The sequence below is a fragment of the Brachypodium distachyon genome, chromosome 1 (assembly GCF_000005505.3).
Source record: "Brachypodium distachyon strain Bd21 chromosome 1, Brachypodium_distachyon_v3.0, whole genome shotgun sequence".
NCBI classification, from domain to species: Eukaryota; Viridiplantae; Streptophyta; class Magnoliopsida; order Poales; family Poaceae; genus Brachypodium; species Brachypodium distachyon.
Window position 1 is genome coordinate 8,066,171 of NC_016131.3, and position 23,069 is coordinate 8,089,239.

The 23,069-nt window shown below is 46.6% G+C and overlaps 1 protein-coding gene across 1 annotated transcript; it reads left to right on the forward strand.

Annotated features, from left to right (window-relative positions):
* Window positions 1-14,961: 14,961 nt before the first annotated feature.
* On the forward strand, window positions 14,962-16,862 carry LOC100838854 (protein FAF-like, chloroplastic). Its single transcript, XM_003560677.4, has one exon. It carries the CDS (start codon window positions 15,142-15,144, stop codon window positions 16,450-16,452), a length of 1,311 nt encoding a protein of 436 aa, XP_003560725.1. The 5' UTR covers window positions 14,962-15,141; the 3' UTR covers window positions 16,453-16,862.
* The last annotated feature ends 6,207 nt before the right edge of the window (window positions 16,863-23,069 follow it).

Consider the following 23,069-nt stretch of genomic DNA (forward strand, 5'->3'; position numbering starts at 1 on the left):
AGAATCGACACAGAAATTGTCCAGCAATTTGTCGATATATGTTACTCTTTATCCAAATTGTCAAGTCTTTAAGTTCAAAAACCCGCAAGGATTCGAGACAAAAATGGGCCTCGGCCGTGTATGCGTTGATCATGCAACGAACTAGCGGCGAAGACTAATTACTTCCAATCGGATTTGGCGTGTTACTTTTATCCATGTTGTCGAGTATTTTAGTTTAAAAGACCGGAAGGATCCGAAAAAAAATATGAAATTACTTCGAAATGAATTGAATCCAGTCGGCCTGGCCCAAACCAACTGGGCCAGTCGGCCTGGGCGAAGCCAACTGGGCTTCAGTCGGCCTGGGCCAGGCCGACTGGCGCGTGGGGGCCCCGCGGGCGAGACGGGCGGCCTGCAGTCGGCCTGGCCGAGGCCGACTGGGCCTAATCAGCTTGGGGCAGTCCGATTGGGCCCAATCGGCCTCGCCCAGGCTGATGCCGTATTATTTAAAAAAAAAAACACGTATTATTTTTAAAAATGATTAAAAAAATCGTATTATTTAAAAAAATTTAGCTTGTTCCTGCAGTAGACCAATTTGCCACATCTTGCTACCCTTTTCAGGATGACCGACGGCATCCCTGAGACTCCGCGCAAAATACATGTGTTCCTCGTTCAGAATTCCTGAGAAACAAAATCCCTTAATTAGTTTAGGTTGTCACTTGCCACTAGGAACAGAGAAGGCGAATCAAACTGCGGTGAATACTTGCGTGTTTGATTAGAGTTGTATCTGTAATTAGGCCAAAATAGACAAGACAAAAATTTGTTAGGCCAGACACGAGGGCACAGTACGGTGTGGGTGGCCGAACCGGCCGTGGCGCCAAGGCTGGACGGGCTTCGTTCTAAGTCAAAGGTATTCATCTGAATATCAATTATTTTTGTCTAATAAGTAACAGGTATATATGGTGCATATTATGCATATAGAAGGGAAAAAAATAAGTCAAAATGATGAGTTTTTTTTAGGAAACACAGTACATACGCAAGCACTCACACACACGCACGTTACACTCATCCCTATGAATGCACGCACGCACATCGTACCCCTATGAGCACCTCTCAGAGACTGAGCCACCGGCCGATCATCTTGAGATTGATGAAGTCACCACAGACGCCTTGTAGTTGATGGGTACGTCACTCCCACTGAAAGCACAACGCCGGATAAAGCCTGAAATAAATCCAGGAAATGCGAACGGGACAGGCTCAGTTCGCGTCAAAATGACGAGGTATTGAAGCAATTTATCCCCAAAAGAAACTAAGGCCACCTCTTTGGCTCCCTCCTCCCTTGGCACAATGGCCCAATTCTCGAATGAATCCAATTTTATATGTCCAAAAACATGGTTTAAGGCCGTAAAAATATATTCTTTTTACACCTTGAAATTTTGAATGCTGACTCTCAAAATCTTAGGGCCGATGGCTTCGGCAGGATTTGTCGTTGCGTGTGAAAGGACATTTTGATCCCTAAGTGTTTTTCGATCTTCTTCCCCGACCGGACGATGAACTCCGACTTCATCTGGTCGCGGGCGCGGAAAACCACCCCCGACGACATCGCCTTCGCGTTGTCGTTGCGCGGGTAAAAGTAATGGCGGAAGAGCCCCACCGACGGCATGACCCCCACGAACGCCTCACAGAGGAACTGGAAGGTGGCGAGGAGGAAGAGCGAAGTGGGGTGGAGCTGCGCCACCCGCAACTGATAGGACTCCATCAGCGCGTGGAGGAACAGAGAGAAAGGCGGCACCATGCCGCAGAGGAGGAAGCGCGCGAACACCCGGAAGTCATTATCCTGGTGTTCGACGCCCGTCAGGAAGATCCGCGTCTCCCCGTGCTCGTTGAAGTTGGAGGCGACGGCGTGCCGGAGCTTCCCCAGCGCCTCACCGTTGTAGCCGGGGCCGAAGAAGGCGACTGTGGCGCGCATCTCCCGCCTCCTCTGGTCCTTGGCGGCGGCTGCTTTGAGTGCCGCCTCGGTCTTGCTGGTCGCGGGCTTCTTCGAAGACTGGACCTCCTTCCCCTTCCTGGTGGTGGGGGCGCCATGGGGAGCGAGGGCGGAAGCTGGCAGGAGCGCAGGGATGCGAGATGCGGAAGAGGATGGAGGCGAAAGAGCAAAGTGTTGCTCCCCTGTTGGCAACAGTGGAAGCTTTATGACGCCTGGTCGTTTGGTAACGGCCGGTTCCGTACCCTACGGGTGCGCGGGGATAACTCCTAATCACTGGGAGTAATGCGCGGAGTGGCCTTAACTACCCTATTTGGGGGGGGGAGTTAGGGCGGAAATCTCGTGCCCACTGCTCCGCTTTTAGCGGCGCCGTACACGGGGCAGCGAAGGGACGTAGGCCCGCAACTGATCAGGGGCCCACGTGTCGGTTAAGGGGGTCGCCCGGCAACCCACTAGAGGGAGACCCTTCCAGGAACAGGTGATGCCGGCCCACGCCCGGGGGCTACTGTCGCACCAGTGGACGCCGCCGCGCGCAATCCCCGCCGCCCCGTCTGCTCCGACCTTCCCGAAGCTCTGAGCCCGCGTCCCTATAAAGCTCTCCCCCTCCTCTTCTCTTTTCCCCTTCTCGCCCCCGCTCGCACGCCGCCAGGCCGCCCCAATTCCTCGCCGAAGTCCGACCGTGCCGCCGCCGCTTTCTCTCTCGCCGACGAAGTTCCGGTGAGCCTTCCTCGAAGCCGTCCCTCTCTCTCTTCTTCTCTCTCCCTTGCGGTCAAGGTGACGCGCTCCATTTTGTGTTTCGTGCCCTGCAGCGCCACCCCCGTCGACACAGAACCTCGCCGGAGCCCGCGACGCGCCACCGCCCGCCCGTCTTCGTCCTAGGCGCCGACCCCGCCGTCCCCGAGCGCCGCCGACCGCATCCCCGACCTCGCCGTGCCGTGCCGCGCGCACCCGTGCCCTCCCCGACGCTCGAAGTCCACCCGAACGCCGCCCGCCTCCACGCCCGAGCCGCGCCGCCGCCGGATTCCGTCGCCGGAACCCTAGACCTCGCCGGTGAGCTCCTCGATCAATCCCGTCCGTCCATCCGTCCTCAACGGCCCAGATTAGATTCTCCTTATCTCACTTAAACGAACCGGTATGCACCTATCAGGAGTCGCCACGTCTCACTGTGTAAATAAAATGAAAATCTAATTTTAATCCCCCGGAATAATTAAATGGCCTTTTTGCAGAAAAGCCCCTGTCTTTTCAAATGATCATAACTTTAAATCTGTTTGGTCAAATTTAGTGATCCACACCTTTTTGGAATCCTTAGGAAGTGTAGAATCTTTTGGCACTGTCCAATTTCAAATTTGAATATTTGAATCACATTCAAATTACAGATTAGGGTTTTATGCCATTTAAATCATAACTAATTATTTAGAAGTTCTTTTTGAATGAAACCAGTGCCCAAAAATTTGTTTTATTGTCCTTTGTCCAATGGGACATAGAAATAAATATTTTGAATTAATTTATTTGGCTGATGCCAATAAAATCCCATTTTAGGGTTTAAACCCTAGCCATTGCAATTTGTTTAAAACCCTAATTACATGTGCTTAATTATCAATGCCTTGGACCAGTAAATCACCCGAATAAAACCAACCCACTCATGTCACATGTTTTGCATTGCATCATGGCATACATATTCTTTTGTCATGTTTGTATTGTGTGTTAATGTATGTGTATGTTTGCTTGATTGTATAGTTTTCCCGGGGAGCGAACCTTGCGATTGTGACGAATGTTTGAACGGCAACTGCTACCAAGGCAAGTTCATTTTGATCATATCCTATTACTGTTTGTTTTTAAAATACTTATGCATTAGAGTTGTTTGTAGAAATGCATTGATAGGACTATTACTCGTACTTATGCTAGCTATGATTGACCTACTAGCTATAGGGTTACCTTTGCCATGAATCCTCCACCAATAGCCATCATGATTAGTTTTTGCTTAGCCCTGCTATGTGAGTAAACGTGGGAGGGAATCTCAATTCATTGTGAAATGATGATGTGGAGTAATTTTGGAAACTTGGCAAAAACAACCCTAATGAACCATCCTGAGTGGGCTGCTTTGAGTTTTCGGATGTCGTGACGTTAGGTCCATTTCTATGGGGCCCGCTGAGTCATCTCTCCGTGTGATTCAGGAGCGTCCATGGTCGTCTCCCCGTGCGATTCGGGGAGCGCTTGCGTCACAATGTGGGATGCCACCCGGGGTAATCAGAGACTGGACTAGTTTCCTGTTTAGTAGGTTCCAGTACAACCACATGGTATTATGGCTCTGCCAGGATGGATGTAAGAAATATGAACCTGGATCCGAGGTGACATCGGTATGTAGCAGTGTAGGTTGGAATGCGTCCCTCAGGTGGTTTGGGGGAATATGTTCTGAAAATTCCTGTAATCGATGCCGTTGCTACTCCACCTGGAGGACAGCAAGGGATTAACACGTCGATTTCTTGTGGGTAAAGTGTACCACCTCTCGAGAGTGTCAAACTAAGTACTTAGCCGTGTCCCCGGTTACGGACAATTATGAGCAACTGGATATTGGGGTTGTAAGGAAGGTCTCACTCATTCCAACTTCTTAAATAAAATTAATGATTTGAACAGGGTAGGGGCACTTGATGTAATCCACTCAATGTGCTCTAGGTTAATAGGAGCATGGGTGTTTTTACCCCGTGTCCATAGTTAACAATATTGTAACATTCACTTGTAGTAAGATAAACTATGTTTTGCTACCACGCCATAAAGCCTGAACCCCACTATACCTCAATTGCATATACTTGGTAGGATCTGTTATAACTTCCAGGTGAGCTTACCAATACATTCAAATGTATTGACCACGTAGTGGCTGCAATTAATAATGCCGGTGAAACTGACGAAGAGTGAGGTTCGTCGATATTCTTTGGGTCATGTGCTTACATTCCAACATGCTCTCTCCTCTGGGAGTAGATGAGGCCCATTTGCTCTACCTTTCCGCTGCAGCTTTATGATACAATGTTATCATGGTTTTGAACATTATTTGTTTATGCTGGCCTAAGAGGTCATGCAAATTTGTAAGTACAATTAGTTCTGGATGATACGATGTAATAAAGTACTTTTGACATTTGTATCTTGGTATTACATCTTGAACTGCGTGTTCTAGTGAGTCGATCCAGGGACTAGCACAAATAAGCATAGAGATCGAACTCTAGTAAGAGGGAGGATCGCTTCAAGGAAGCCACTAGTGGAACTCACCTCACCTTTGTGTTGTCGTGAGAGCTCATCCCACCTTTGTGGTGTGGTGAGTTGGAGAATAGAGTGAGCCTTTGTGACGCCTCTACCTTTGTGGTAGAGCACTCCTCCAAACAGAGACGTACACCGACCCCAATAGGTGGAACTCCGGTGAAATCTTCGTCTCTCCGTGTGGTATCATTCTTGCTCCTTTACTTACTCGCAAAGCTTAATTGTTTATCTTGTGCTTCGACTAGTGCTTCGGCTATCGCATCATACTAGAGGTGTTCACATTTAGACGTTTTAGTGAACCCTTGTATTGATGCATGTATCCTTAAAAGTGAAAAGAAAAAGTAAAATTGTTAATCGCCTATTCACACCCCTCTAGTCGACCATACCGATCTTTCGGCGTGTACTATGTCCAATTAGTACATGGGAAGGAGCGCCATAATCATGCCTCTGGAGTAGGCGAGATTGCCGAACCTCATTAAAATCTTCGTGTCGTTATTGTAATTACTTGTCCCGGCATGATTGATGTACGCCCACGAGGATACCCCCATGCAGTAAATAGTTTTTTCAATATTTTTGTTAATTTCCTCAGATCATTGCTACAAATTCAGAAAATTAGTAATCATGATTAGACATGGTTCCATCGGAGAAACAACTAAATTCTTAAGAAATGGCCAAACGGCCGATTTCACTCGCTCTTCTCTCTCAGTCCACGTGGAGGAGGACCGTTGGATTCTGCTCCGAGATCCGTGTTGTTTGGTGTGTTTAGTTTGTTTGTTGTGACCAGGAGTTGTGATTTTTTTTTTGAGAGCAAGGCGTTGTGGGATGTGCATGTTTTTTCTGTTGTGGGCTCGTGGGCATCTGAGCATAGCCGGCCCATGGACTTGTTTGTATTTAGAGCCTGTTAGTTTTTGTGTATTTAGTTTACTGACGTGGTGGTCTAGCCATCCAGCGTCTAGCTGCCAAAAAGAAGCACATTGTGGCCAATCGTTTCATCTCTCGGGAGCTTCAAGGAAATGCTAGCCTTTTTCCCTTTCCTTTCTAAATCATTTAATATATTTACTAAATGCTACAATAATTTTATAATTGCATAAATTTTCACCTGCAATTTTTAAAATTTGATTGTTATTATTTTTGTTGCTTTTTTTCTTTTCTCCGTGGTGTTGGATGTGCTGTGCAAGTGTGCTTTCGTCAGGATTGATCATTTTTCAAATTTTAAGTTCTGAGCACCGTTTTAAAATTGTGATTTCAAACTCCGAAATGCTTTTGAAATTTCGAGTCTTTAGCACCACTTTAAAATTGTGATGTCAAACTCAAAAATGCTTTTTTTTTATCTCAAACTCCGAAAAATGTGCATGTGGTGCAAGTGTATACGGAAAGCTTTTTGTTGTAATCTCAAACCCTCTCACACGCACGCACCCGCATGTACCGAGCTAGCCGGTCGACCGAGAAATATGATTTTCTCCGTCGACTGAGGCACGGCCAGACCCAACAAACAAATATACGTTCACTCCAAGAGACGTGCATTATTTGGCGCGCAAGAACACATCCCCGGCTCCTATGCAGGCCACCTAGGTTGCCATCCATCCGGCTGAACGGACAACGACGTCCCCGTCCGTACGACGGGCCCTGGTTGGCAGGCTCACGGTCGCTGTGGTAGCTCCACTACATGCACTGATGCACCCAGCCGGCACACTCCCCGTGCATGTGTTGCACGGCCTCTTAAAAGTCCAAATCCACAGCCGGATAATACGCGCGCGGGCGCTGTCACCTGACGTACGTACGCGCGCTCTCGACCCCTCCTTGCTTAGGCACTAAGCATGCGGCCGCTTGCGCAAATCAATCCACAAGCTACAGCCTACGGGGTGCCCAGCGACGCCAAGTGCTCGACACGGAGAGGCCAGGAGACTCGCAACTTGCTTGCCGGCCGGCTGGTGCGCTCGGCCGTCACTTGCCTCGCCGCGCAAAGCGGTGCATTATTACGCGCGCCCCGGCCCAGGCCCAATGGCGCCGACCCCGCGCGCGCGGGGGTTGGTCTCCTTCCTTCCTTCCATCCATCACGTCGCTTTGCTCTTTCGCCTCGGTCCAAACCAACCAACCAACCAACCGATTGCATGAGCCCCTGCTGCGCGCGCGCCTCTCGCTCTCCTCGATCTTCCTCCTCTCAAAGAGAGATCAACGCGTACAGGGAAAAGGTGAACTTTGAGAATTATGTGGAAAAGCCCGTCCGGCTCTCAGCCTCTGAGGGGCTGCGTGCAATGTGTGGAGGAGCCAATGTATGCAGCAAAGCCAAAGGGTGGTGCACGACAGCACGAGCACGAACACGGCATGCGTATCCCCACGGGATCTGCTTGCGGTCGCTGGCTGCTTTTCCTGAGTCTTTCCAGAGCACAACGGAGCGGTGTGACTCGTGAGAAGCTAGGGTGTGCATCGGTGTCCCTGCACGCCTCGCTCTCATGGGCCGTGGTCAATGCCACAAAGCTAGCCCCCTTGACAAATGCATTCGTTCGTAGCGCGTTCGATCGATGTGCAGTACGTGGTGGGGGACGGTGCCTCAGTGCCTTCAGTGGGCTCTGCAGTGTAGTGTACATCCTCTAAAATGCAAATTTCAGAAGGATGGTGGCTGTGCGCCACATGCTCTGAGCCGTCCGTTCTTGAGATCGGCGGCCTAGAAAAGATCCGATCGAGCCGGAGATTGCGACTCTATACACGTATTCTTCCGTCCAACAAAGGTGTCTCAACTTTGACTAAATTACATCTATACATTAAATCATGTTTAGATACATTTAAATTTTAACAAATTTGAAACATTTTTTATTTGACGAAGAGAGTACACGAACCTGTACATGCATGGTTCTTAGCTCCCCTGAAATCTCTACCTACATACACACGCGGCAAAAGTGCAAATCTGCAGCCGATCTATCTCGATCCGGAGGCATGTGCAACGCATGGCGATGGGGCTCACGCACACACGTCCCCTGGCCTGGGTGCTTTGCTGAGATCAGTGTCTTGGCAGCTGCCGCGAGATGCAGCCGGGGTCTTCTTGGTTGGGAGCGTCCTGCGTGGCTTTAGGTGCAGCTGGGGCCCCGCGGAGATTCGTGCTCGTACCAGACATCCACGGCCACGTGCGGTGGACATATATAATGGCAGCGAATGTAGATTCACGAGGGGGATCCTCCTGACTGCCATGGCTTGTCAGTTCATGAGCCTGTCGGTCGGTCGGTCGATCGGTTCGATCACGCGATCCTTAGTACTAGTGCGGTTGCATCTAGCTAAGGGTCAGTACGGAGTACCCCACTAATACCTGTTACTATGTAGTAGTACAACTGTGAGGCAGCGAGATCCTTATCCGAAATCTTACTACCAGTCGCGTCCAAGGTAAAGAAAAAATTAAGGTAAAACAGGGTTCAGGCATTTGGACCGTACGTTTCCCTTGTGTTTTCAGCATCACCGGTCGGAGATCGGCCGGAAGTCAGGTAGCCATTCGATCGGTGTACCGATTGTTGATCACAAAGGATGACACGTTCATGTTTGAGGAGACACATTGCCGGTCTAAATTAAAAGTCCCTCCATTTCATAATTCTTGTCACAAATTTGCGCAAATATAGATATATCTATTTCCAAAAAGTGTCTAAATACATGTAATATTTCTATAAAAATTATGGAACGGAGTGAGTATTTGCCGAGCCGTTTATGGCAAGACAGGATGAGAGCAAGTAACGTTGATCTAGAACCAATCGTGTGTTCATCACAGACGTACTGCAGCATGCATGGCCCAAACAAAACGACAACGAGCAACAGGCAAGCAAAGTTAATTATGCTCGAGACCCCATTTTGGCACACGAATTGAATAAAGGTGCTTGTTAGGTTTGTTAAATCGGTCCTTTCCTGCAAAAGCTCGTCGGCCTATGCTTCGATCATCTCTCTATTGCACCTAGTGAAAGCCGATCCACATGCAGGAAGAAACTGCCAAGGAAAAACAGTTAATTAACACGAGTCTTTCCAAATTCCAATCATGTGCAGAGAAAGACCAGTTCGATCTCGTCATGTTTGTATGTGCACCATGCTTGTGTACGCAGTATGCATAAGCTAAAGAGTGCGCCACCTAAAGTTAGATTCAGTGGATATAAACACGCAATCATTTTGCTACTTTCAGCTGTTCCAGAGAGGAGTCAGAGACCAAATTAAAGTTGTTGCCATGACGCCTTCGCTCATTTCCCCCTTTCGGGTTTTGTAAGCGGGCAAATGGAGTGTGTGTGTGTGTGGTCTTTGGGTCTTCAGTACCTAATTTGTGATATCACCGAACCTATCCGAATACTCACACAGGAACTTCGCACACAATTATTTAGTCTCCCAGTTGAGATTAACTATACACCATCATGCCACTTATATACTTGGCTTCATCCATTGATAGCAACATGTCTCTGTTGCAACGTAGCATGGCGTCACTCAACTGTATATATGGCAATATCATCTTTCAAATACTCCGTCCCTTTCATAATTCTTGTCTCAAATTTGCTCAAAAATGAATGTATCTGTTTCTAAAAAATGTCTAGATACATGTAAGATTTCGACAAGAATTATGGAACGGAGGTAGTACTCCTTAAGTATATTTTCAAAAGAAGCATAAATCCGCCCTATGAGTCCAGAGTTAATCCGAGTTCCGAGACATGCGTAAAAACGTGTACGTACGACCGGTCGTCAACATCCGATCGGGTCCCGGGTTCATCGTATTGACCGTACGCCCAAACTGATCTAACTGCTCTATTAGAAAACAGCTAGTAGTAGTGGATTTGATTTGATGATCGTGGCTTTTTGACTACATCATCATTATTAACATGTCAAGATGTGTCGCACTAAACGAAGACACCGTCAAAACACAAGTTATGTTGCACGCACTGGCTGCACACCAGCTTTCCAACCTAAGGATATCATTATCATGCCCTCTTCTTCAAAGATTTTCTCCATCACGATTCACGCATGCACCGACTGACTCTCACGTTTGAAGAAACCGTTCCGGTTGCAGATTTGACGTTATGATGGAACTTTACACCGTATTGCATGCCTCTTTAGTCTTTTCCCCGGACGTCTAGATTAGCGACTTCTCATCACTCGATCACTAAATATCGTGTTAATTAAAGAAACCAGGCCATTATTCGAACATGTACAAGAATATACTACTCCGTATAACCAAAGGTGGTGCGTGGTACTGCTACCATCCATGTACCTATCGCATACGCGATGACTACAGTTGTACTACTTCGTAGTGCTATTCCAGATGCCCTTCAGCAAGAGGCCTGCGTCGACATCACAGGGAAAGTTTCTCCTCGGCATTGGCCGGCTGTACTACCGACTCCTAGGGGCTTTAGCCACCTCGGGTCCCGGCGCATGGACTTCCCTTCGAATTATGCAGACATGGACCACGTACGGACCACACCAGCTTGCTTTAGGATAGATCACGGTAGATTTGATTACGTACGTCTGGACGCCGGGTGGGTCTCACGTCGTCCCCCAAATCTCGTTCAATCGACGAGCTGCAGGTGGGCAAAGCTTTCCCCCACTCGCGACGGCCGGTGGTATCAAGAACCGTCCGATCGGAATCCGGCGGCTGATATCGCAGCAGAGGTATGGTGGAAGCGGAGACAGACCAACGAAAGCGCCTGCCGTCGTACGCTTGTACTCGTGGTACAATATCACTCTCCTGAGATCTCTGTCGACTGTCGCTGATCTAAAGCGAGGGGCGCGGGAAGAAAGAAGCAGATTTGCATAGCAGGCTGGCGAGAGAAATTTACTCCGTCCCTTCTCCCTCCGTTCCTCGGTACTCCAGAGCTGTTTTAGTTCAGCGACAAGTATTTAGAAACGGAAGGAGTAGCACCGTAATAATTCGTAACGCGTCGGCAGCTACGCAAATAAAAGCCCGCGTCTCGATCGTAATGAGACACAAGGGTGTGTGGCACTGTGGCCCGGCCGGCCATTCGGATTTTGCACACCGGCATGCAAGATGGTGTCTTTAAGCCAGGTGAAACGCTTGTTTGGTGACGGTGCGTTCAGCGTTCTTCGCGGGTTTTTTCCTTCTTTAGCAAAGCATGCAAACAGGGTTGGCCGTTTGGAACCCCTTTTTGATGTACATGTACGTAGTGGGCCTATCGTGACATCGGAGAAAATTCAACGGAACAATTCGTTTCTCTTTTCGAGTTAGGTTCTAGCTTTGCGTTATGCCAAAAAAGAGAGACTCAATGGCAGATTGCGCTTAGTTAATCAAAAGTTTACCGGAAATACCTCAGCTTCCATCCTAGCAGAGAAAATAATCCAAACTAACATGTCAAATCCAAGCTACGGAGAAGCAAGCTTTGGTCGCCGAGGTGGTGTCTTGTCCATCTTAGATCAAACCAGAAAAACAAATTAAACGTACGTACGCGCGCGCGGGCGGGCATCTCCGCTTAGGCAGAACAATTTCCGTTTCGGGCGCCAACAAATGGCAGTGGGCGAGCTCCGCGCCGCCGCCGGGCGCGGGCGGCCACATAATTAAAACGGGAGCGAATTCTTTTCGTTTTCTTCTGGTTGTAGCCTTGTAGGGGGCGGTGCGAGGAGGGGCATCCGATCTCCTTCTGGCGCGCAGGCGCAGATTCCGTGCCGACGCGGTGCCCATCGATCCCACTGAAAACCGAACCCAGCGAATCCGACGCCCTCTTTTTTTTTTTTTTTTTTTTTTTTTTGCCTTCTCTCACTCGCGACCGCGCCTCGCTGTCACCGCGTCCGCATGGCCCGTCTGCTGGATGCGCCTTGGGCCGCCGGATCGGACGGCCACGCGCCGTTTCGTCGTAGAGGCGTTCTCCCTCTCCCCTCGCGGGGTTCCTCCACCTCGTTCAGCCCAGGTGTCTCGATCGTCCGTTGAAAAGTCGTTGGGTCCACCAGGGCGAGGGATTGGTCCTTTTCACAGGAAAGACGCTACAGCGGCGAGGAGGTCCCATACCCCATCTGTGCCCTGTCACGAAAAAAATATAAGCAAAATATACTCAATAATTATATTCCTGGATTTTAAAAGAAAGTACGTTCTCCGTTCCATAATTCTTGTCATCGTTTTAGTACAAATTTGAACTAAAACAACGACAAGATTTTTTTTCTAAAATATACAACGACAAGAATTATGAGACAGAGGAAGTAATTGTTTCACAAAAAAAGTTTAAATTTCAGTCGACGTTGGATAAAGACTTGATTGTCACATCTACTCACTCTTTTCTCATATGTTGCCGTCGGATTAAGATCCGATGGCCAATCTCGTCGACTGATATCTAACTAAAAAACGAGCATTCGCCGTCAGATTAAGATTGACATTCCTGGCACCTTCGATCTGGAATTCATGTTGCCAGCTTAGGCACAAAGTTTTTGCCTAGCTACTTCTCATCGACAGGTTAAACACTCGAGCCATGCTCCAGAGTTTCTTCCTGCCATCATATACCTGTGTGCTTTTCAACGGCTTGTATTTGAAAAGTAGGGACCATTTTTTTTTTCAGTGCCCGTTTGCACTCTCACGTTGGAGATACATTTGCCTGTTGTTTACCCCACACAACAATGTTCACCTGAATTTTGTGGAGGGCCAAAGACAACTGAAGCTGCCACTCCATATGGAGATCTCTATTCTTGTTTGTTGGAGCATCTGGCGGGTCAGAAGTGAGTGCATTTTCAATAATGTCAGGCCCTCGCTGTTCAGATGCAAGAAGATCTTCAAAGATGAGCTGAATCTCATTTTCCATAAAGCTAGAAGAAAGAAATGCTCTCAATTTCAGGCCTGGATAGAATCTTTTAGATAGTTTTCTTCAAGCTTTTGTCTGATAATCTTTTGTCATCAGCTCTGTATATATTTCTTTCAGTTATAAATTTTTGCAGTAGATCATTGATCTACTGTTTTTTCTAAAAAAAACTAAAAACAAGCAACTTATCAATTGTAAAACTGTAAAAAATGTTAAGAGACCGACGTCGCCTTTTGTTTGACATTCTTAGCTATATACATAGTCATTTTCGTGACGTTTGGAATTGCATTTTAATTATTAAATATCTAGACCGGCCGATCGCCTCAAAATTTAGAATCTGCGTATTGAAAGTTTTTTTTAGAAGAACTATGATGGTTATAAACCAGCCAACACCATTTTACTTAAATGAAAGAATCAAGATACAACGAGTGCATCAGCACCATTTGCCAAAATAGATACGAGGAGGAAAAAAAAATTCTACTGCCAACGGGGGCAAAAGCCATGACCAACAATGAGCATCGACAAATCAGTCGAAAAGCGTTGATCAGCAAAGCCCACTCAATACTACGTCGTTGATATAGTCGAAGGGCAGTATGCAGCCGAGGCCGCACCACAACACCTAAAGTAGCCGGCATAATTGAAGATTCGTGCGCCACCGAGACCCGCCACGATGTCAAAGTGATGTAGTCGAAGAGCGACTCACAACCGAAATCATACCTCCAAACTTCAGGTGCCGTCGACGAAGCTTAAAGGTCAAATGCCACCGAGAATACAACACGTGAGGTAGTGAAAGTTCATGTATGCTTCTTCGTTAAATGAAGAGTACTAGTAAGGAAAACAAATTCTTCAAAAAACTTTGAGCTTGATCCTTGTTTCTCAACTAAGAATTGTTAACGAAACTAAGCAACAAAGGTTGAGAATACATGACTACACATTCTCTGTCCGACAAAACTGCGTTACAGCAGTCTAGCTAGGATGGCATCTCCGTTCCACTTAAAGAACAAGAATGGTGACAGAACAAAAGATGTCTATCGACATATTAATATCATTCGTGCTGATGTAAATCACATAAGACAAGAACCAAAAAGGAGATTTATATAATTCTGTTTAATCCATGCATCCTCTCTCCACTTCTGCAAGACCTGTAGTGAATAGGGCGATTGTCATTTCGAGACCCGACAGTGACGAAGGATAAATTCCATTCTTGTATGGAGATGCAAAGAAAACATTTAAAGCACCAAAATTGGAATCTTTCGTATGTAAAATTTACCTAAAACACTTTGTAATAACAAGAGAAAGTAGCTGATAAAGAAAACACAACTGGGGTATCGAGAATATTCGAGATGTTCGTATTAAACAGCTCATTTTCTCATCAGGAAAAAGTTTATATTCCACCCTAAGAGGCTACATCTCGTACTTGATTGCCAAACCAACCTTCGATCAGGACAGTGAGAACACACGAACTAGCAGATGGTCGACGAATTATGTTCTCCTGTGCCAAACCATGTTCAGCTGTTCATCTAAAAAACCGTGTGCAGCTTCTGAATATTTTAGAAGTCCCATGCATACAACTTGGATGGTTTAGAAATAGCAATTCTCCCAGCGACTTAGAAATAGCAACTCCATTGAAGTATGTGTAAATTCTTATTTTCAGTTAAGTTGTATGTATAGTTTTTTTCCTTTCTTTGGGAAGAGTGGTTGATGTAGTAGTTTACTGGTGTGGCTATTATAAACCTCAGTTGTTGCCACACTGAACTGTCTGCATCTCAGTTTTCCTTACCGTAGCACAATCAAGTTACCATCATATTACTTCGTGATCGAACCGTGCGTGCATACCAGCAATAAAAAAACGCCAAAGTATATTGCGAAAAGGCAAAAGAAAACAGAGCATGGTGGTGTAGGCGAGTAGTGGGCGCGCATGGGGCCCCGCCTCTCCTTTGGCCTTGGACGGCCAATGCCATCCAGTGTCCCTCCTCGCCCCCGGCCTACAAATAGCCCCGCGAGCTCAGCAGCCAAACCATACATGCCAGCAACAGAGCAGCTTCTTGTGTAACAAAACGAGCACCAAAACTACAAGATAAACAGCTCTCAAAACCCAGCAAGTTCTTGCAAGGTGGAATTGTAGTATCACCTTGTCACATCTTTTGCTACTGCCACTTCACATCTTCCTCCCAGGAGACGAAGATGTCGGTGGCCGTGTGCCGTGGCCCTGCCGTGCCGGCGTTTGTCGAGGCGCCCAGCTGGATGCGCCCGGCTGAGCTGTTCAAACCGGAGCCGCTTGCCGATGACCGGCCTGCCCAGGTGGACATATGGAATGCCATCCAGGCCGACGTGGACAACAAAGCGTCCGACCACGGCGCCAAGAAAGCTTCCAGCAAGCCGTACGTGCGCCGGTCGTCGTCGTCGTCGCGGCTGATGAGCCAGAGGAGCCTGGAGATCTGCACCGAGAGCCTCGGCTGCGAGACCGGCTCCGGCGACTTCACCGACATGTCCTGCCTCTTCGCCCCGCAGCCGCTGCCGCCGACAGCAGCTGCCGAGGCAGAGGAGTCTTTCTGGCAGCACCCCGGTGCGGCGCAAGACAACTACTACTCGGGTGAGGAACAGTGGGGAAGGAAAGACGAGGTGGTTTCATCAGTGAACTACCACAGGCCGACCGGGACGCGGTCGCGATCACCGCGCCGGTCGTTCCCGCCGCCGCTGCCGTCCATGTCGAGCCGCGACGGCCCGTGCCTGAAGATGTGCCCGCGCCGTCAGGACGGGCGCCTCGTGGTCGAGGCCGTGGTCGTGAGGCCGCGCGGGTACCTCGAGGCGAGCCACCAGGGCGGCCGCCTCCGGCTCTCCTTCATCGAGTGTGCCTCTGCTCGCGCCGGGCAGAGCGGCAAGATCAGCACCGCGATCGAAGCGCCGTATTTCCCCGTCGTGGAGGACAAGAAAGAGGAGGAAGAGGTGGCCGTGGAAGTGGAGGAAGAGGAGGAAGACGAGGAGGAAGTGGAAGTGGTGGACAGGGGCACCATGGTGGAGGTGAAGGTGAGCTCTTCGCAGCCCCAGGCGCCCGCCGCCGCCAAGGTGCACCGCTCCACGCTCGTCATCAACAAGTTCGTCGGCAGCACGCCCTTCGACCAACAACCCCGGTTTTGCCACGCTGCCGACAACGCGCCTCTCTCCTCCGAGACACAGGCACAGGCACCCCCGTCGACGCTGCGCAGGGTGCCGTCTTCGACCACGACGCTCGCGGCCGCGGTGGCCGTGGCATCGACCGAGACCGGCGCGCCGCCCGCTCCCGGCGACGAGGACGAAGACGAAGACGACGGCGAGGACGACGAACGCGCCACGTCGGCCATGGCAGCCGCCGACAGCACTACCAAGCAGCAGCTCCTGCTCTTCACGTCGCGGCGGGGCGACAAGCACGACCTGCTGCAGAGCGTGCGCCGGTGCCGGCAGCTGCGGCAGAAGCCCCTCTTCATCCTCGAGCCCTACTGCATTGCCACTTCCTGAAAAATCGCCCGACGCACGTGCAGATCGATGGACCCGTCACCTCATCTCAAGAAAATCAAAAAGAAGGCATTCGTGTTGCACTGCTGCTAATGCGATAGTTCGGTTCCCAGGCTTAAATTAATCGAGCACGCGGTGCTTTAGCCTTCGCCTACCATTTCCTAGTTTAGCTGATCGATTAATAACCCTTAATCCTCCGTGGTCGCACGGTGGTCGCTGCATGCCGGGCTTTTTCGCGACACATGCTCCGCCGTGTGTCGCTATTTTCTTCCCCTCCTGGCTACGCATCGTCCGGTCGGGGTCGCCCTTTGGTCCCGATGCGGCGGCTGCTTCGGGTGTGGCTTCTACTCGGCTTGTCATTGATTTCCAGTGTGATTTCAGTAATTGGTCAATGAATTAACAGATTCGCTATACCTAGTGTTTGTGCCCCGGCTGAGTACATCGATCTCGGCTTGTCATTTTCGTGCGCCTCTTGTGCAATGATGCGCTCGTACGTGCTGCCGACTTGCATGTGTTTTATCCGTGACAAGGTCGATCGTAGCATCGTACTATGTGCGTGCCGAACCTTGCACGCTTTGAGACAAAGCGAGATATAGACATGAGCGAAAATTAGTATGCTTTGCACTGCCACTTTGGGTAACCCTAGCTAGCGACTCATGCCGGGACGCGTGTGCCTTGTCTATGATCTGGTTGTAACTTGTAAATGGAAGTCGGTGTCGTTGCAACAGCGAGTGTTTAATTGATTATCAGATTTTTTTTTGCTAACAAAGCTCGACGCAAGCTTGGTAAAAAAGAAGCTCGACGCAAGCTAGCGAGACCAGCTTAAACTTTTCGGGGGAAAGGTCAAGTCCAGCTAAGAGTAATTAAGAGAAGCAGTGAAAGTTTATAGTTACTATTTATTTTTCTTTTCTTTCGAGGATGAATCTGCATGTATTATATATGGCCGGAGAATGTAATGATGGAGAAATAGGCATCTTCGCGACTAAAAGAAATAGACATCGTATACTGAGTGGACAAGGTACCAAATGTCCAACTTGTAGTAATTAGATGACTGAAGAAGTCGTCTTCACATGACACATTATATTAGTGAATTCATGTTGGCTGTTTTGTTGGCAACTTGCAGCGTCAGTCCTACAACCAGGCTGTGCTGGTACGGTACGGTGGGTACTGGCTGGCTGGACGCCGGCCGTCTACGGGGATAGGAGGATCATCACCGATCGACTAGACCAATCAAGCGGAGCATGCAAGCTGTATGTACAAAATCCAATGAACAAATTGGCGCCGACCATACGCGTAGGTCTCTCCACAATATTTTCACTGAACATACAGAATCCAATTATCAGTCCGTGTCCCGCGGTTTTCAATATTTCTTTAAACAGTTTACCTTAAAGCTAGAAAATCAGAAGAATACAACTAGCCACTCATCCAGCTAAAAATGACGTAGCAGACGTATGTATGTTGTAGTCAGTCTTCATGATGGATAGTTATATTTTAAAATATTTAGAATCGGCTCCTGAGAGTGCTTTGATTTCTCTAGAGTACTTCCATAATAAACTTTTTGTTGTCCTGTTTTTCATCCTTTAAGATCAACACAGGAGCATCTCCAAGTTACTCCACATATAACATATATAATACTCACGTCTGTTCTTAAATATAAGATGTTCTTACTTTGTCGTAAGTCAAAACTTTTCAAGTTTGACCAAGATTATAGATGTTGATAGATTTTTTTCTATCAATTTAATCAAACTTTGAGAAGTGTTTGACTCAGAACACTAGAACATCTTACATTAAGAAACAGAGGGTACACAAGCCAAAAGTTACGCTAACATTTCATTAAAGTTGCACTCTTTGCAATGTTTGTAATTTTAGGTTAAGCGATGTGCAATTTAGTAGCTAACTAATGACATATCGTATTTTACCATTTAAGCTGGAAGGAGTAGAATATCTACCGGAACAAACTCTTTGTTATGTTGGTGGAGTTGTGGAGGCGATACCGAACCAACCATTTTTTTGCGAGCAACCAAGGTTTAACTCTGGTGCTCATATTTAAATCCACATATACAGATGCGTTTACTGGAAAATTGAAAAAAATTCGCATATTGATATGGTCTCCGCTGATTGCAGCGTATGATTAGGAAAAGAGATCACCGGTATATGGATGTAATAATCCATTGATCACCGGTGCGCGTCTTTTTTTTTTGCAATGCGTGATCGTCTTGTTCGTATAATAATCGAGTTTTGTTTGTACTCCCTCCGTTCCTAAATAATTGTCGTGATTTTAGTGTAAATTTACACTAAAATCACGACATGTATTTAGGAAGGGAGGGAGTATTTCTTTTTTTAGAAGCGAACTGCTTTGCTGACCGAGGAATTGGGTTCCCCGTGATACCGGACGGACGGCTCCTACTGGACGCACCTATACGACTATGCTCCTCTGCATTCGCGTCGCATTTCTGGTTCCGTAGGCAAAAAAAGGGGGAAATGCAGCGCACCGCGCATGAACCAAATCATTCGTGACGATGACCCATTATTCTTCGATCTTCTTCCCCTCCCAAGGCTCAATCAATCGTTACGAGGAAAAGAAGGAAAGCGCGAAAGGAAAAGCGAAAAAGATCGATGGATGGGAATGTCCTAAACGAGTACAGAGAGATCACAGGCCGTATATATACACGGAAGAAGATCATGGGCGATGCTCATCGATCCACCTGAAGCGACGTCGTCCGTAGGCAGAGGTACGCGCTGCCGGGGCGAGCTGTCGCAATGCCACCGTGCCACGGTTCACAAGCGCGCTGCCTTTTCAAAATCTTGCAATGTTCTGCTACGCTTTTTCTACTCGCCGGCCTTTCGTCCGGTGGCTGCCTTTGCATCAATCGTACGGTTGAATCTAAAGGAGTTTTCCTTGGAGCACATGAATGGAAGGTGGTTATGGCAATGTGTATCGTTCCTATTGGTTATGCTCCATGTAAAAAAGAACACACGACGATCTCTCCTTTTCTAGTTTTCTTTATCTCTATCTTCATCTACCACCCGCTATCTTTTTTCCATTTATGCGAAACGAGGCAAGAGAGTGTAGTACCACTCATCTACAACTGCCAGTGTTAACGGTTCCTCTGACTCTTCTACATAGCATCTTAAGTAAATGAAATGGACGAATATATGGACCCTGGACATTAGTAGATACATAATTTACTACTAGTATTATGAACGCCATAGGTTATCTGATGTCATAGGTTAGTGATAGTTAATTGCCGCCCAGTATGATCACTCTGTCACTCACACCAACCTAGCTAGCTGATGGTCCAAGCATGCAGCTATCAGCTGGCCGTGCATTAAATTCGTCGCGTTAGTGCTTAAATAAGTTTTTGCCCGAAAGTACAAGCCATGCACTCATTAGGTGATCAAAGTTTATTCTCCATGTAGAGAAGAATGCTTGAGTTGAGTGGAAGTCTGTTCTTCAGTTGCTAACAACTGTGGTTTCAGATGCGCTGGTCTGTCTATGACTATGGATTATGGACGGCCTGCAACATACTCTTCCCCAGAAAAGAACAACAAGACGAGCCAGATATTTAAGCCATGCAAAAAGTTCTTCTCGAAGTCAACTGCATAAACAAAGCGAGTAAAAAGAAGCAAAGCGAGTGACAGAGACGCGCGGCGAACGGACACAATTGCGTAGGAATTAAGGTACTGGCTGCTCTTATCTGCTCGCGCATAGGAAGAGAAATTCCCTAACGGAAAGTAAAGAAACAACGAACTGGACTTAATTAGAGTGATGTTGACCTGCCCGCAATCGCAAAGTAGAATTGGACGAGCAAATGACGTAGAGAGAATTTCAAAGGACTCGCCCCTATTGGTATTTGGCAATATGAATAATGTAGTCAGGGAAAAAGGCAAAGGCACCATAGCATATATAAATAAAAGCTCTATATAGTCTATAGAGAAATTAACGCAATTGTGGTGCTTCACGACGTGGAAAAGAACAGCATATAGAAGAACCTAACACTTTCCGTCTCCTTGGCAAAGTTTCACTTTATTTTTACCATTAATATACGTCATGCATCTTATTATTGTTGTGAGGACAATTATAGGAGTATTCTCAATGTATAAATTTAGTAATTTTAGGATTGTGCGCATCTCTGCCTATAATATTGTACATAAATGACTTTATATTTTAATTAAGTAAACCCTGAACTATGGTTCTTTGTCTGGTTTAACACCCCACCCCCAAACTATAAAACCAACTGTATTAGCCCCGAACTTTCTAAAACCCCTAGACAGGTTTTGCATTTTGAGTTTTCAAAAATGTAAAATAATCCCATGGATGTAGAAAATTCCATGAGATAACAGTTTGCAAAAGCTTATATTGAATCAGAACCGTTTTATAGAACTAGGACTAAGTTGACACACTATGATTATGGGTACACTTTACTCCAAAAACATATTGCTTCTTGTGTCAGGTAAAAAATTGCATAGAAATAAATATATTCCTTTTCTCTTTTTTACAGCAGACAAGTTATCATACTTTCGGACGCATTTACCAATCCTTGCCATCGCTAAATAACTAGATTAAGTTTTGCTTGTTAGCTTCATTTTCCAAGTTTCCAAAAAACTTTTTGGAACAATTGAATTGAGTCAGAACGACAGAAAAGTTGGTAACTACTATGCTCAATAGTGTCCGATATAAAAAATGTAGAAGATTTTCTCATCCTTTTTTTTCATAGGACACAAATAGTCATGTCTTTGTGTGAACATTTGCAGACTATCATTTCAAAGGAACTATCATCCGTGTTTCTTTTCCCATTTATTGAAAAGACCCGAACATAAAACCATGACACAAAACCATGATAGAGTTCAAGTTAAAAAAGTTATGAAAGTTCAGGGGGTTAATATTGATGATTTCATAGTCCAGGATTAAATAGTATCATGCTCAATAGTTGAAGTTTGAAAATGAAGTTATTCTATCTGTTTCGAAAATACTAAACCCCCAATTTTAACTTGAAGTTTTACATGAAAAATCTGATATAAAAACAAATAAAAAACACATACCGCATAAACAACTCACCATCACAAAGCCTATTGCTAGCACATGGGTGACTAATCAACCAGGTAGGCCTTGACGCGCTCGAACCTACCCTCCCTTGAGGCAAAAATATCAACTACTCCCATATTCTTTCTCACAAGAATCAACCGCTTCGCTCCCACGTATCATTGTTCTAAGTATTGGTATTTTCTGTAATACGAATACAATGATATATTTTGTAGCACGTAATTTATACATCATTGGTCTAATTATTGGTCAAAGTTAAACCTCACAATGCATAGCATCATCGTTGAGAAACGTATTGATCGAGTAATATTTTTTACATATTATGATTTTATAGCATTTGTATGTTTTGGCACTACAAAACCACAACCATAAAAAACTATACCGAGGTTCTTGTTAAACAGTTTTTGAAAGTTTGATGTTAATATCGTTGTTACATTATTGTTACATAGTTCAATGTTTAAGTCGGACAAAGCACACTAGTTCAGCTTTCAAAATGGAGATGCCCCTTTCATATTAAAGAAAACCTTTCAAAATGGAACTTTTCTATTTCGAGTTTTCTGCTATATATGATACAATGGCCCCAATCTGACGTTGTGTAAGCATCTCGTGTGCTTTTCTTTTTGGAATGACCGACTCCATTAATTAAATAAAGATAGTACAATGATTGCAAACTGAAACAGATTACTAGCAACGGCGCTCCTCTTGTAAACAGAAGGAAATCTTGTGTGTTTTGTCTAAACTTAATCTATAATCTAGTAAGGGAAATATACCTGTCGAATTTCTCAGAACAAAAACGTATGTGCGCCATCATCTGATTTGCGGTTAACTTTGTTTACCACAAAAAGAACCAACAACAAATTCTACAGATGTCAATGTCTTCGGGAGCAGATGTGCGGCACTTTCGTGGGCTCTTCATTCCTCTCCAGATGCGATCTTATCCCAACCTGACGAAGAAAACATTCTCCCTTCCTCCTTCTCTGTTGCTTTATTTACCTTTCTTCCCTTCTGTCTTTTCCGCGACATAAAACTGTAGACACTGAGATTGTTGCACGGCTCACATTGAACACCGGGGAAACATATTGGCAAACACCACGCATCATCCAGTTCTTTTGCTGCCTACAAAAAGGCAACGGTTCATCGTTCCACTTACATGCATGCTGAAATGGACACTACAGTTGCCAATAGCGACAGCTAGTAGCTCAATGGATTCCCCGCATCGCCCTCGGCGAAAGGCGAGAGAAAGAGAGAAAAGGCGCGTATATATATCCTACATGGCCAACTCTCGTTCACTTTAGCCAGCTGCCTTTGGCTCTTGCATATGTATATGTGGGCTGCTTTCGTCTCTGAACCGTGTGGATTGGCGATGTGGTTTCGATTTGCTTTAGCTGTCATGGAATTTGTCCGGCCAGCTCCCGTGATCCAGACCCGTTTGAAGAAGACGCTTGCCTGCCGCGTGACCATCTCATGTTCGTTCTCAGCAGATGTTTTTTTTTGGCATCCCAACGAATTAACCTTCAGGGACACCATGTATCCGAGTTGGATTAGCACTTACTGGAACTTTGCTTGTGGCCAGGAA

What these genes read in the sequence shown, in the direction of transcription:
- LOC100838854 (XM_003560677.4), top strand. Translation starts at nt 15,142, where the DNA reads ATGTCGGTGGCCGTGTGCCGTGGCCCTGCCGTGCCGGCGTTTGTCGAG.